The sequence below is a fragment of the Hyperoodon ampullatus genome (assembly GCF_949752795.1).
Source record: "Hyperoodon ampullatus genome assembly, chromosome: X".
Lineage (NCBI taxonomy): Eukaryota > Metazoa > Chordata > Mammalia > Artiodactyla > Ziphiidae > Hyperoodon > Hyperoodon ampullatus.
In genome coordinates this window covers 99,703,985-99,720,155 of record NC_136913.1, presented here as the reverse complement: position 1 = coordinate 99,720,155, position 16,171 = coordinate 99,703,985, and the positions used below count along the sequence as shown (strand labels likewise).

The window sequence follows — 16,171 nt, the reverse complement described above, 5'->3', positions numbered from 1 at the left end:
TTTAATTTTTGATAGTTTGATTAATATGTGTCTTGGTGTGTTTCTCCTTGGATTTATCCTGTATGGGACTCTCTGCACTTCCTGGACTTGATTAACTATTTCCTTTCCCATATTAGGGAAGTTTTCAACTATAATCTCTTCAAATATTTTCTCAGTACCTTTCTTTTTCTCTCCTTCTTCTGGGACCCCTGTAATTCGAATGTTGGTGCCTTTAATGTTGTCCCAGAGGTCTCTGAGACTGTCCTCAATTCTTTTCATTCTTTTTTCTTTATTCTGCTCTGTAGTAGTTATTTGTACTGTTTTATCTTCCAGGTCACTTATCCGTTCTTTTGCCTCAGTTATTCTGGTGTTGATCCCTTCTAGAGAATTTTTAATTTCGTTTATTGTGTTGGTCATCACTGTTTGTTTGCTCTTTAGTTCTTCTAGGTCCTTGTTAACCGTTTCTTGTATTTTCTCCATTCTGTTTCCAAGATTTTGGATCGTCTCAGGTAGACTGCCTATTTCCTCTTCATTTGTTAGGTCTAGTGGGTTTTTGCCTTGCTCCTTCATCTGCTGTGTGTTTCTCTGTCTTCTCATTTTGCTTAACTTACTGTGTTTGGGGTCTCCTTTTTTCAGGCTGCAGGTTTGTAGTTCCCGTTGTTTTTGGTGTCTGTCCCCAGTGGCTAAGGTTGGTTCAGTGGGTTGTGTAGGCTTCCTGGTGGAGGGGACTAGTGCCTGTGTTCTGGTGGATGAGGCTGGCTCTTGTCTTTCTGGTGGGCAGGTCCACGTCTGGTGGTGTGTTTTGGGGTGTCTTTGTCCTTATTATGATTTTAGGCAACCTCTCTGCTAATGGATGGGGTTGTCTTCCTGTCTTGCTAGTTGTTTGGCATAGGGTGTCTAGCACTGTAGCTTGCTGGTCATTGAGTGGCGCTGGGTCTTGGTATTGAGATGGAGATCTCTGGGAGATTTTCGCTGTTTGATATTACGTGGAATTTGGAGGTCTCTTGTGGACCAGTGTCCTAAACTTGGCTCTCCCACCTCAGAGGCACAGCCCTGATGCCTGGCTGGGGCGCTAAGAGCCTGTCATCCACACGGCACGAAACTCCAGAACTCCACACTCCTGAGGCCCCTGTCTGGATATGCCACCTCTACCCTTCCGTGCAGGTCCAGTTAATTTTTATATATGTTGAAAAGTATGGATTGAAGTTATCTTCTTTTAGGCCTGGGATTAGGTACACACATTGTGTTTTTTTTTAAACATTATTATTGAGATATAATTAACATACCATAAAATTCACCCATTTAAAGTATATAATTCAATGGTTTTTAGTATAATCACAGAGTTGGGCAGCAGTCTAAGTGTAGAATATTTTTTTTTGCATTTCTGAGTGTTTTATTTATATCAAACTGGATCAAATGTGTATTTCTCAGACAGAAAAGACATGTCGAGGTAGAAGTGTACCTTTCAACTATTCATGGGTACACAGGTACACTGGGGAGATTGTAAAAGTGCAGATTGTGATTCAGTAGGTCTGGTGGGCCTGAGTTCTAGTTTTTTCACAAGCTCATTTTTTTTTTTAACATCTTTATTGGAGTATAATTGCTTTACAATGGTATGTTAGTTTCTGCTTTATAACAAAGCGAATCAGTTATACATATGCATATGTTCCCATATCTCTTCCCTCTTGCATCTCCCTCCCTCCCACCCTCCCTATCCCACCCCTCTAGGTGGTCACAAAGCACTGAGCTGATCTCCCTGTGCTATGCAGCTGCTTCCCAGTAGCTATCTATTTTACGTTTGGTAGCATATATATGTCCATGCCACTCTCTCACTTTGTCACAGATTACCCTTCCCCCTCCCCATATCCTCAAGTCCATTCTCTAGTAGGTCTGTGTCTTTATTCCCGTTTTACCCCTAGGTTCTTCATGACATTTTTTTTCCTTAGGTTCCATATATATGTGTTAGCATATGGTATTTGTCTTTCTCTTTCTGACTTACTTCTATCTGTATGACAGATTCTAGGTCCCTCCACCTCACTACAAATAACTCAATTTCGTTTCTTTTTATGGCTGAGTAATATTCCATTGTATATATGTGCCACATCTTCTTTATCCATTCATCCAATGATGGACACTTAGGTTGTTTCCATGTCCTGGCTATTGTAAATAGAGCTGCAATGAACATTTTGGTACATGACTCTTTCTGAATTATGGTTTTCTCAGGGTATATGCCCAGTAGTGGGATTGCTGGGTCATATGGTAGTTCTATTTGTAGTTTTTTAAGGAACCTCCATAGTGTTCTCCATAGTGGCTATACCAATTCACATTCCCTAAGTGTAGAATATTTTTATCATCCCAGAAAGAAACCTCTTATCTGTTAACAGTCCCTCTCCTGTTCTATCTCTATGAATTTTCCTATTCTGGACATCACATATTAATCACATCATATGTTATGGGGTCTTTTGTGTCTGGCTTCTTTCATTTAGCATAATACTCTCAAGGTTCATCCATGTTGTAGCATAAAGCAGTACAGACATACCCAGTTTTATTGCACTTCACTTTATTGTGCTTCACAGATACTGCATTTTTTACGAATTGAAGGTTTGTGGCAACCCTGCATTGTCAGATGATGATTAGCATTTTTTAGCAAGAAAGTATTTTAATTAAGGTTGTTTTTAAGACATAATATTATTGCACACTAATAGACTACAGTATAATGTAAACATAACTTTTATATTCACTAGGAAACAAAAGTTCGTGTGACTTGCTTTATTGTAATATTTGCTTTATTTTGGTGATCTAGAACTGGAGTCACTATCTCTGAAATATGGCTCTACTTCATTTTTTAGGGCTCTATGTATATACCACAGTTTGTTTACCATTCATCAGTTGATGGGTATTAGGGCTGTTTCCACTCATTGTTTATTATGAATAATGCTGCTATGCACATTCATAAACATGTTTTTGTTTGAAAACGTTTTAATTCTCTTAGTTAACTAGGTTGTATGGTAGTTCATATGGTTGCTCTATGCTGGATTATATGGTAGCTCTATGTTTATCTTTTTGAGGAACTGCTAAGTTATTTTCTGATTTACATTACCACCAGCAATGTACGAGGGTTCTAATTTCTCTGCATCCTCACCAACAATTATTATTGTCTACCTTTTTGATTCTAGTCATCCTAGTGGGTCTGAAGTGGTCTCATTGTAGGTTTGTTTGTTTTTTTTAAAAAAATATTTATTTATTTATTTGGCTGCTCCCGGTCTTAGCTGCAGCATGCAGGATCTAGTTCCCTGACCAGGGATCGAACCCGGGCCCCCTGCATTGGGAGCACGGAGTCTTAACCGCTGGACCACCAGGGAAGTCCCATTGTGGTTTTGATTAGCATTTCCTTAATGATTAATGATGTTGGGCATCTTTTTGTGTGCCTATTGACTATTTGTATATATTCTTTGGAGAAATGTCTTTTCAAATCCTGTGCTCATTTGTTAATTGAATTAGTCATCTTTTTATTATTAAGTTATTTATATATTCCAGATACAGGTTCCTTATGCGATATATGATTCTAGTTTGCTGAGAGTTCTTACCACAGATAGATGTTGAATTTGTCAACTGCTTTTTCTACATCTACTGAGTTAACATATTTTTTCTTTCACAGCATTGTGAATTACATTGGTTGATTTTCAGATATTAACTCAAACCTGGACTTCTGGGATAAACCCCACTTGGTCATGATGGATTTTGTTGTTGTTATTTTTATATTGTTGGATTCAATTTGCTAAAATTTTGTTTAGCCCTTTTGCATCTATGTTAGTGGGGTTATTAGTCTTCTGTTTTCTTTCTTTTTTGCCTGGTTTTGGTGTCCAGTAATGCTGACCTTATGGAACATGTTAGGAAGTATTCCCTGCTCTTCACTTTTCTTGAAGATTTTGGGTAGAATTGCTATTATTTCTTTACTAAATATTTAGTCAAATTCATTATTGAACCTTGAAGCCATCTAGGCAAGGGTTTTTCTTTGTGGGAAAGTTTTTAACTACAATTCAATTTCTTTAATAGATATAGGGCTATTCTAGTTTTCTATTTCTTCATGTATGAGCTTTGGTATACTGTGTCTTTCAAAGAATTTGTCCATTTCATGTAGTTTGTCAAACTTATTGTTATAATGTTGTTTATAATGTCCCCCTTATTATCATTTTAGTATTTGTAGACTCTCTTGTGGTGTCACTTCTTTTATTCCTGATATTGGTAATTCTTGTATTTTCTCTCTTTTTTTTGATTAATCTAGCTAGGGATTTATGAATTTTAAAAAATTTTCTCAATGAACTAATGCTTGGTTTCATTGATTTTTTTTTTGCTATTATTTTCTGTTTTTTAATTTTATTGTTTTCCTCTCTCATCTTCATTATTTCCTTCTTTATGCTTACCATTGGTTTAATTTGCTTTTCTTTTTCTAGTTTCTAAGATGAGAGCTGAGGTCATTGATTTGAAACCTGTTTTTCTTTTCTAATATATATTTTAGTGGTTTTTTGAATAAATAAGCAAAATATTAGGAGGGCAACAAATGTTGCAGTGAAAATGGAGTGAGAAGATAGTTTTTGAGAACTCTTGATAAATGGGATATTATCAGTAGTATTTGGTGATTGACTTATGGGAGTAAGGAAGAAAGAGACTACTGTGATTCCCAGGTTTATATTGAGAGAGATTGAATAGTGTATTACTCACTGAGGTATAGAATACAGAGGAGAAGTTAATTTAGTAAGAAGTAGTTCTGTTGTGGACATATTGATTTTGATATGTCTGTTGGATATCCATTTGGCTGTATCAAGTTGACATTTGTATCTGGAGCTCAATAGAGAGATCTTGGCAGGAAATAAAGATTTGAATGTCATCAGGATGGAAAATATAGTTGTTACTATTTGGGAATAAGGGCCCTGTCTTGCCAAGGCTTCCAATGTTTCTAGAAACACTGAATTAAAAAAAAAAAAGTGGGCTTCCCTGGTGGTGCAGTGGTTGAGAGTCCGCCTGCCGATGCAGGGGACACGGGTTCGTGCCCCTGTCCAGGAAGATCCCAAATGCCGTGGAGCGGCTAGGCCTGTGAGCCATGGCCGCTGAGCCTGCATGTCTGGAGCCTGTGCTCTGCAACAGGAGAGGCCACAACAATGAGAGGCCCACATACCGCAAAAAAAAAAAAAAAAAAAAAAAAAAAGTAATGTTTCTAGATTTGTAAAACACTGTGGTAGCTAACTAAAACAAATTATGGACCAGATGGGACCTGTAGATGGTCTGTTTGCCACCCAGTGTATCCATTCTTATTTTCCTGAGATGAGCGAGTGTCCCAACTGAAGCAGTAGACTTCATTGTTTCTTCAAAAATGCTACCAAATTTATTTGATGTTGTGCACATGCATGCAGACCTTCAGTTAAAACCCTTGTAGTTTTGATGAGGCTTTGAGAATACCAAGGAGAGGATATAGTTTGAAAAGAGAAGAGGGTGAAGACAGAACCCTTGGAAACATTAAGATTGTTAGAAGAGGATCAGTGAAGGCTAATGAAACCTAATGCAAAGTTGTCTCTGAACCCTCTTTCTCACAGAGTTGTGAAGATCAAATGACACACGTGATGACTTAGAAGAGAAGGCAGTTGTTATTTATTAAATTCTAGACTATTGGAACTAAGAAGCAACACATCACTAGAAGCTGGAGGGAAGTAACCTTAAGACAAAAAAAAGTACTGACATAATGTATACATCACAGACCATGGAACCTCAGAACTGATAGAAAGAACCAGAGTGGCTAGTTTTGTATAGGACTGAACAGTTTACAAAGTGGTTCCATATATAGACTGCTCTGTTTGTTTCTCACACAGTTCCATTTTCACGATGAAAAAACAGTGTCTCAGGGAATTTTAGTACCTTTAGTACTTCATATGGCCCTTAGATCCCTTGGCTGGAAATGTAGTGCTCTTTCTGCTGTAGCACAAAAGCTTAGGGAACATTTAGCACCACCATCTCCCTTTAAAATATTTGTGTATTGTGTGCATCAGATCAACTTCAGGTCAAAATACAACCTGTAAAATAGAATTCCATACCATAAAAATATATTGAAACAGACATTTTAAAATTAGATTTTAATTTAATTAGAATTGTGTACTTTTTACTTGAAGTTTCATAAAAAGCATGTTTTAAAAACCCAGTTCTGACTTTTTCAGGTTTTGCTACACTATTAAAAAACAAATGTTCAGATATCATTTGTTTTGTTTTTTCAGGAAAGACTCTGTTTGCCTCATCATATTTTGGAAGAAAGAGGTCTTGTGAAAGTTGGTGTCACAGTTCAGGCTCTTCTTGAATTACCTACAACCAAGTCATCTCAGCTTTCTACGGCTTGATATAACATTGAAAAATCATAAGTGTCTAGTTTCATTTGAAGTGATTTCAAATATCTCAAATTTATGAATAAGGATGTCTAATCAAAAATAATTTTATTACATCAAGCCTTAGGTTTAAGAAATATTATGTTAAAACATTAAAATTCAATTTTGCATTGCCCAAACTTCTTTTGGGGGAAAACTGGATCAACTTAATAAGAGTTTTTGATAAATTCAAATTCTCTTTTTACTAAGTCAGCTGATAACCTTGATTATTTTTCAATAATCAGATTAATACTAAATTTAAAATGTGGTTTCAATTCAATAATCACATTAGGTTTAATTTTTTTATCATAGCATACTGGTGAACATGTGGATAAGGTAATCATTTTTTACCAATTTAAAACAATTCTATATTTGAGTTATTTAATATGCTTGTAATTCTAGTTTATACATAATTTCTTCAATCTTTGGTCTTAGTTTTCTAGAAAAAAAGTGAGTAGAAATTATAGAACTCTGGCTTTATATTAAATTCTTTTAGTATTATAGGTTGGTGCCAAAATATTTTCAGTTGTACTGTAGATTGTTTACATGTGAAGTGCCTGTGTAATTGATGACTCTTATATAGTCTTAAGCATTTTTGCAGTTCCTTTTTATGTATTAATGGAATCAATGGAATTTTAAAATATTTTAGTAGATTTTGTAAGTTCAGTAATATGTGAGGATAAATGTGCCTCACGTTGTGACATTTGTGTTTTTTTATTTAGTCCATTGCAGTTTTCATAAATTGGTTATTTCATGTGTCAGAAAAACAATGTTAATATGCTTAATTTATGCTATTTAATTTTGCAAAACTTAATCATCTTTTAAAATGTATTATTTGAAGAGTATTTTATTTCTGTATTGAAAATGTTACACAAAGCAGTAAGGTTTTTGCAAATTAGCAGAGTAATTAATTGTCAAGGACATTTTGATAAAACTGCCAAAGTTTGGATTTATATCTTGACTTTCAGGAACGTTATTACATCAGTGTGCTGCCTTTGGTTACATTCAGATTCAGAGAGCAGCAATTGAGGAATAGGTTTTTATTAGAAAATATGTCCATTTGTGGATCCTGTAAATCTTAATTGATCCTGAACATGATGTTGAAATAAATACAAACCATTCTATAAATCTTTTCATAAGTATACTGTTACATAAAGTCCTTGTTTAATTTAGAGATGGATAAATTTACGTTGGTAGTAGTGCAGGAATTTTTCAAAACCATTACTGTGATGAATAACTCAGTTTGCTGTAGAAAAACCTTAGTATAATTATAATTACTTTTGTAGTAGTCAAGCAAGTATCATATCTTAAATATGTGATTATTTGCACTTGTTACCTCTTAATATGGATGCAACTTACTAAAAATGTTGGCCTGGGTATTTCAAAGGTATATATAAAAGGTAAAAACTATTGTGCCAAATGGTATAGTAAGGGTTGGTTTAGGAACAACTCTACTTTTTTTGATCAGTTGGCATGAAGCCATATAATTAAGTTTTGGCTTTAGGATACAGATGTGTTCTTTACATTCCCCAAGGGTCAAATTGAAGCTTTTAAAGAATTAAAGCTTCTTATGACTAAAAGGTTTAAAAGTTAAATTATTAGTAATTTATTACTTTAGATATTTGAGCTAATTAGTTATTATTTTTCAGTTGGATCTTAAAAAAACGGCATTGACATAATCAATCTCTCTAGTGAAAACTTGGGTAATAAAGGTAAGAAATGACAAATACCTTAGTTGTTAGTTTTTAATGTAAAATTTTGACAATGTTACAAATAAAGTGATCATTAAAAGCTACAGCAATCATTCATACTGCTTTCATAGTTATCATGCTGTAGGATTCCTCTTGTTAATCAATCTAGATGTTAATTATTTTACAAGTATCTTCATGTTTCATATCATTGAAATATTAGTGAAATTATAGGCCATTTCCTTATTGCATTTCACTTACTTGTCAATTAATTATTACTTTAAAGAGAAAATACACCAGAACCTTTGTAGCATTCTTTACTGCAAAGCAAAATTGCATTTAAGATGGGTCTGTCTGAGGTCCATACCATGGCAGTTTATTTACTGTAGTGGCAAAAGGCAACATCACCTCTATGGCAGTTTCACAGCATAGTCCCCAAGCACACATTATACCAAGGCTCTGATGTATTTCTTTTAGTATTTTTGAGTAAGTGTAAAATTATTCTAAATGGTCTTTATGGTTATTATATATTTACTTCATCAGTTATTGAATTAAGAATAATTATCATTATTTGAATTGGATTTGTGATTTGAAGGAGGTTAAATAATCAAACTAAAATATTTTATTAGGACCTAAAACATGCAGTAGATAGCTGCTTCTGCTAAATTTTATTCCTGTATCGCACAAGAAAGAGGTGATGTCAGATATGTTAGAACTGAAATAAGGAGTAAAAATACATTACCATTTGTTTCATAATTATCTTTACAGAATGCTAGTTTATTGACTTTTCTAACTGAATTTTTTGAAGAATTCAGAAATGTTTGTATTGGTCACAGATCTATCATGATTGATTTTCTGATGCATTTAAAAATAAATGGAACACTAAATGTATATTACTGATGCAAACTGTGGATAAAGTTGAATGAAAAAATTAAAGTCTGAGATTTCTTTTCTCCCTTTGTACCTCTTCTCTTAACATCACAGCATTCATTTTTTGTAGGTATTTGATAGCTTGTGTCTATGTTCTCTAGTATGGAAAAATAGACTTCGAGAGGATATTCAAAGTAAGTTGAGTCTAGATTTTCTTTACATCATGATATTTTTAGTAGACAATGTTTTCTTTAAAAAAAACAATGATTTCCTCAGATATCTTCACAAAATGATGTCACCTTAATTTAAGATAGACTGGATATAACATAAATGTCAGATAAACCTTTACATAAAATAAAAGGTAGGACACTCCCTTCCGGCCTGCAGAGTTTCTGCTGAAAAATCACCTGATAACCTTGTGGGGATTCCCTTGTATGTTATTTGTTGCTTTTCCCTTGTTACTTTTCATGTTTTATCTTTATCTTTAATTTTTGTCAATTTGATTACTTTGTGTCTTGGTGTGTTCCTCCTTGGGTTAATCCTGTATGGGAGTCTCTGCACTTCCTGTCATTTAAAGTTAGGAATACATTGATTTTTACTGTGCCCCATTAATATGCATCAAGTAGCTACCGAAGTAGATGAGAAATGCATTAGGTATGTACATAAAGAGAAATAGATTTTTCAGTTAGCAAATTGAATTTTCTAGCACTTTGTTGTTCAGATATCTCAGTCACTTCTATTGCAAAGAAATACAAAGTAATGCTGTATAATTTATAAAGTAGTAATTAAAATTATACCTTAGGGCAGTGATTCTTTTCTTTTATTATATAAGTTTCAGGTATACAACATTATAATTCGACATCTATATATATACACTACAAAGTGATCACCACCACAAGCCTACTTACCATCCATCACCATACAGTTTACCCTCTTCACCTGTTTTGCCCTTCCCCAACCCCCTTCCTCTCTGGTAACCACTAGTCTGATCTCTGTATCTATCAGTTTGTTTTGTTTTATTTTCTTTGTTTGTTTGTTTTTTAGATTTCACTTAGCATAATACCTTCAAGGTCCATCCATGTTGTTGCAAATGGCAGAATTTCATTCTCTTTTATGCCTGAGTAGTATTTCATTGTGTATATAAACCATATCTTCTTTTTCCATTCATCCATCATGGGTGCTTAGCTTATTTCCTTATCTTGGCTATTGTAAATAATGTTGCAATGAACATAGGGGTGCATATATATTTTTCAAGTTAGTGTTTTTGTGTTCTTTAGGTAAATACCCAGAAGTGGAATAGCTGGGTCATATGGTAGTTCTTTTCTTAATTTTTTGAGGAATCTCCATACTGTTTCCATAGTGGCTGCATCAATGTACTATCCCACCAACAGTGTACAAGGGTTCCCTTTTCTCCACATCCTCACCAACACTTGTTATTTCTTGTCTTTTCAATAATAGCCATTCTAACAGGCAGGTGATATCTCATTGCAGTTTTGATATGCATTTCCCTAATAATTAGTGATGTTGAACATTTTTTCATGTACTTGTTGGCCATTTGTATGTCTCCTTTGGAGAAATGTCTATTTAGATCCTCTGCACATTTTTAATTCAGTTTTGTTTTTGTTATTGTTGTTGAGTTATATGAGCTCTTTATATATTTTGGATATTAACCCCTTATCAGATTTGTGATTTGCAAATATCTTCTCCCATTCAGCAGGTTGCCATTTTGTTTTGATTATGCTTTCCTTTGCTGTGTGGAAGCTTTTTAGTTTGATGTAGTCTCATTTGTTTATTTTTGCTTTTGTTTCCCTTACCTGGAGTCACATCCACAAAAACATTGCTAAGGCTGATGTCAATGAGGTTACCACCTATTAAAATTTATTGCTTTTCCTGCTCATATTTTGCAAGCTAATTTTTAAAATTTACCTCTCAGTACTACATTTGTCATTGAATATTCATTTTTGCTAGTTGGTCAGAACAATCATGTTTCTTTGAAAAGTAATTCTGCTTATTTTGAATGATTGTACATTACATTTGCATGGAGGAAGTTAATATATCCATTCCACAGATTTGTAAAATAGTCTATGTAGAAAATGGTGTATTTTCTGAAATTTTATATTTTTCTGAAATAATTTATTTCTAAAGCAGTTAACTTTGAAATCTTTCTCTGTGTTAAGTTTTAGAATAATTCATGTTAGTTTAAATGTAATGTTTTTATGTTTATGGTTCTATTGTAGATATAACATTAATATAACTCAGAAGTTCTGGTAATTTTGGCCTATGGAAATGTTAATCAAAAGTATTTTTTAAAACAAATTATAAAGTACTAGGAAATTTTTCACTGTTTTCTATACTCACTTCTAGGTGCTTTTGATATTATTTGAAAATCTTATTGGTAATATTTATATCAGTAGGGATCTAATTCTTTAACTGATCTTTTATTTATTTGACTTGTCAGTTATTTCCAAATTGTTTTCTCTTTCTTTCTATGGCTAAGTTGCAAGTGATAAATGCAAATGGAAATGTTTTTCTTTCTGCTAGATCTTTTCATAAACCAAGGTGTCTCTTTAAAATTGCTTCTGTACTTTCAGCCTGGTTAATCTACAGGAATGAAAGAAGAGACTACCACAAATGATCCTGTTTTTCCCTTAGGCCTAGACCCACATGTTTTCTAGCCAGACTTGATAAAATAAGGTTTTGCTGATAAAGGGATAAGGTAGGACTCTAAATAGTAAGATCTAATATTTAGTGAGTTCTTACTATGTGCATAGCATTGTACTGAATGTTTTCAAGCATTATGTAATGTAATTCTCAGAATAACCCTATGAGATGGGTACTGTAATTATCCTAGTTTTACAGATGAGGAAAATTAGACCAGCGGTTAAGTGATTTACCCAAGTTTACCCATTTCACAGGTGGAGAATCTAGGATTCTAATTCTATCCAACATCAAAGAAACTTTATTTAACCAAATCACCTGCAGGAAATAAAGTTCTTTAGTCCTCCTAAGGAATTAATTGTTATGAATCCTTCACTTGCTTATTTTTGTAGTTTAGACTATATTTTTTCTGTGGCATATGTATATATCTGTTTTCTGTATAGGCCTACACAAAATATTAGTCCATATACATGTTTGAATTTTAATTATTTTTCTTGTATTGGAGAAATTTGATGAGAAATTTGAAATAATAACAGGCACCATGGCATGTCTCAACACTTGAGTTTTAAATCACTCAGGAAATACTGAGTATCTATTACTTGCCAAGCATTGTGTCCTGGGTGCCAGGTATGCACTGATGAATAAGACAGATACCTATACCTTGAAGGGGCTCACAACCGCAGTATTCTATATAGAGTACCTTAAGAGTTCTGTTTTCTAAGCCTTCTGTGACTCTTAGAAATATAAAGACAGAGTTTATCACTTACTATATGATTTATGCCTCAGCCTACTCTTAAAAATAATATGACGGTTTGCAATAAAAGTAATCAGTAAAAACTCTCATGTATCCAGTTAATAGAGAACAAGAGCCAAGTAATGAATGGGATGGTAGAACAATTATAGATAGAAAATCCAGATTCAAGTCAGTTACTACAGTTTTATTCAAAACTTAGCTCTGAGCCTCCTGCCAGATAAGAAAATACATGAATATATCAAAAATGTTGTTTCCTTAGGCTTTGGAGATCAGTCAACACTGCATTCACTGAACCTTAAGTGTAGTAATCTCTGTTATGTATTGAGCACAGGCTTTGCAGGACAGACCTTTTAATTCCCAATTCCTTTAGTAGCTGTGGAACTTTGTACGTGCTAACTTCACTTGTCTGTGTGGCTACTGCATAGAGTTGAGTAGATGAAATGGGAATTGTGTAGATTGCCTACCACAGCACCTCATGTGAAGTATGTTTCCTCCATTTGGATATTAAACATGTAGATAAAGATTTTGTTGTGAAAATTATTATATCCTAATTCAGATGGAAACCTTATATTGGTTGGCCACAGGCTTACCTGTAGGTAGGTACCAAAATTCCTTTATGAATGAGTATCATCTATTTGAAAGTCTAACAATTGCTCAGTTGAAATTCCAGATACCCATCATAAAGCAGAAGAGATGGCTTTAAGCCAGGAGTTACTAATTATCTTCCTTAGCAACAAATTGAGTTTAATACAGTTCCTACAGATCACTTGTGTTTTGAGCTGGAATGCTATCTCAGTGAGCCAACCAGAAGTAATGTATATCCTTTCTTCAAATTTATTCCCACAGTCTCTCAGTTGATTAATCTGTTTTAATACTTCATTGAGAAAATAGAAACCATCAACTGGGGACTCTATAATCTTTCCACTTGTAATCTTAGCTGCCCTTACACCTATTAGATTATTCAGTACTGTTACAGTGGAAGATGTGTCTTTCTACTTATCAAAGGCCACATATTCTCTGCGATAAAAAAACCCTCTTTTATACTTCACTTTTTTGGTTGATAATTCTTCATGCATTTTTTATTTCTGCCTCTCTACCTTGATTGTTACCATCGACATAAAAGCATATGCTAGTTTCATTTGAAAATGACCATAAAACTCCCACAATACTCCCAGCAACTGACCTTTTTTCTGCTTGGCTACAAGCCCAGATCTCTTAGAAGAGTACTCTATGCTGTCTCCACTTCCTCACCTTTCACTCATTCTTCAATCCACCCTGTTCTAGCTTCTTACCTGATCTCTTCACTGATGTTGATTGCTGTTATCATGATTTCCGTATTGCAAGATAACGTCAGTTCTTTGTTCCCATCTCTTTTGATCTTTCACCTGCTTTCATCATAGTTGGCCCCTCCCTCCTTGAAACATTGTCCTCTCTCACCTCTTTATAACATTATATTCTTCCAGTTTGCCTTCTATCCTCCTGGCTACTCCAGCCCTACTTCCAAATGAATGGTTCTCAAACTTTAGTGTACTTTAAAATAGCTTTGAAAGCTTGTTAAAATGCAGATTCTTGGACTTCATTCTCCCAGGTTCTTTTTTAACACCTCTGAATTAAGCCTAAGAATGTATAGCTTTTTTTTTTTTTTTTTTTTGCGGTACGCAGGCCTCTCAGTGTTGTGGCCTCTCCCGTTGTGGAGGCTCCGGACGTGCAGGCTCAGCGGCCATGGCTCATGGGCCCAGCTGCTCCACGGCATGTGGGATCTTCCCGGACCGGGGCACGAACCCGTGTCCCCTGCATCGGCAGGCGGACTCTCAACCACTGCGCCACCAGGGAAGGCCCAGAATCTATAGCTTTAACCAGTACCCCAAAAGGTTATGATGTAGATGGCTCATGAATCTCAATTTTGAAAACCTTTGCTCCTTAAGTCTCATTCCTGTGCCTCCCTTCTGTCTACACTTTCTCCTTTGGAAAGCTAATCCATTCTTATCTATATGTCAATGCTTCTCAGCCCTAACTGCATAAAGAATCACCTAGAGACCTTTTGAAAAATGTTAATGCCCATTCCAAACTAAGTAAATCAGAAATTCTGGAGATGGAACCTGGGCTTTAGTATTTTTAAAAGCTTCCCACATTATTCCCATTTGTAGCCAGGGTTGAGAACCACTGTTCTACAGATGTATAACTTTTATCTTTAGTTCAACCCTTTCCACAGAGTTTCATATGTATGTATTCAATTGCCTACTTAACTGTATCTCAGATGTCTCAATCCTAGAATGACCAATAAAGAACTATTTATTCTGTACCCTCACCTCAAACACATTCATACCCATAGAAGTATAAATGTTAATATCGATTTAGTTGCTTATGACAAGAAAGAGGGAGTCATTGTCAATTTTTTTAACCTTATTTTTCATGTTCAAGTCATTAATAAGACTTGTCACTTCTACTTTTTAGAATACATATCAACTTTGTCTCTTGCTTTCCATCTACACTGCCAGGACTATAGTCCAAGCCACCATCATCCCTTGTCTGGACTGCTGCAATAGACTCCTAACTGGCTTCCACACTTGCTTCTCCAGTTCATACTCCATATTGCAAACTCAAGTGACCCATTAAAGCCATAAATTATCATGTCATCCTCGTACTTAAAGCATCTCACTTATAATAAACCCTGGGTTACCTCTCCAACATCATCTCCACTACCTCTCTTCTTACAACTCCCCATGCTCCAGCCACATGGGTCTCCCTTCTGTTTATTGATCTCACCAGTGTATCAGGGCCTTTGTATGCTGCCTGAAATGCAGTTTCCCCATGGCTGCTGCTTATTACTCAGTTTGAAAGTCTCCTCCTCAGAAAGTTCTCCCTTATTATTTTATAACATAACGTGCTGTTTATTTCTTTCATAGTACTTCTCAATGTGACATTTTATTTTATATGTTAATAATACTTCCCTATTAGACTGTAAGATTCATTAAGGCAGCGATCTATTTAATATGTCTTGTTCATTACTGTATCTTTAGCTGGTAACACAGTGCCTGGCACCTAGTAGGAACTTAATACAAACTTGAGTTATGAATAAATCAATTTAATTAATATCCCCAGATAACTAAATGAAATGACTCTGTGAACCTCTCCTCCCTACTCACTGAACTTGACAAATCCCAAGTCATCATTTAGGTGCAGGATTTCTTAAGGCTCCCTTTGTCAACTGCCCCCTCCCCATTAGTTTAAGCTCCTTTTTACACATTCTCATACATGATGTTAAAAATTATTTCCTTAGGGGGCTTCCCTGGTGGCGCAGTGGTTAAGCGTCCGCCTGCTGATGCAGGGGAGACGGGTTCATGCCCCGGTCTGGGAAGATCCCACATGCTGCGGAGTGACTGGGCCTGTGAGCCATGGTCGCTGAGCCTGCGCATCCGGAGCCTGTGCTCCGCAATGGGAGAGGCCACAACAGTGAGAGGCCCGCATACCGGAAAAAAGAAAAATTATTTCCTTAGTATTTGTTCAATGAATTATATATCAAAATAAGACTACATCAAATTACTTAGAGATGGGGTCATTCTTACCTATTCCAATTTCAAGATAGTTTTAGAACAAAGGCTGTGAAGAAATATTAAATCCTGGGAACTATATCTAGATCATATAGCATAGTTCATAGATGGCTCCAATCTATATATTCACAGGTCAAAAGTTTTTCATTAAATTATGTAAAATTCTTATGTAGTTAAGTCAATTGCATGAAAATAGGGAGTTAAGTAATAGTTAAAAGGAGGCCATTTGTGTTTTTTAAAGAGCATTTTTTTTTAAGATTTTTT

At 35.0% G+C, this 16,171-nt stretch overlaps 1 protein-coding gene across 6 annotated transcripts in view; it reads left to right on the top strand.

The window, feature by feature from the left end:
- Positions 1-6,362, top strand: part of LRCH2 (leucine rich repeats and calponin homology domain containing 2) — a gene marked incomplete at both ends in the record, with an annotated part of 95,592 nt that extends 89,230 nt beyond the window's left edge. For all 6 annotated transcript variants that reach the window (XM_079728240.1, XM_079728245.1, XM_079728244.1 and 3 more), the window contains one exon: positions 6,243-6,362. In XM_079728240.1, the coding sequence (XP_079584366.1) occupies positions 6,243-6,362 (120 nt within the window). The remainder of the gene's footprint in view (positions 1-6,242) is intronic.
- Between the last annotated feature and the right edge of the window lie 9,809 nt (positions 6,363-16,171).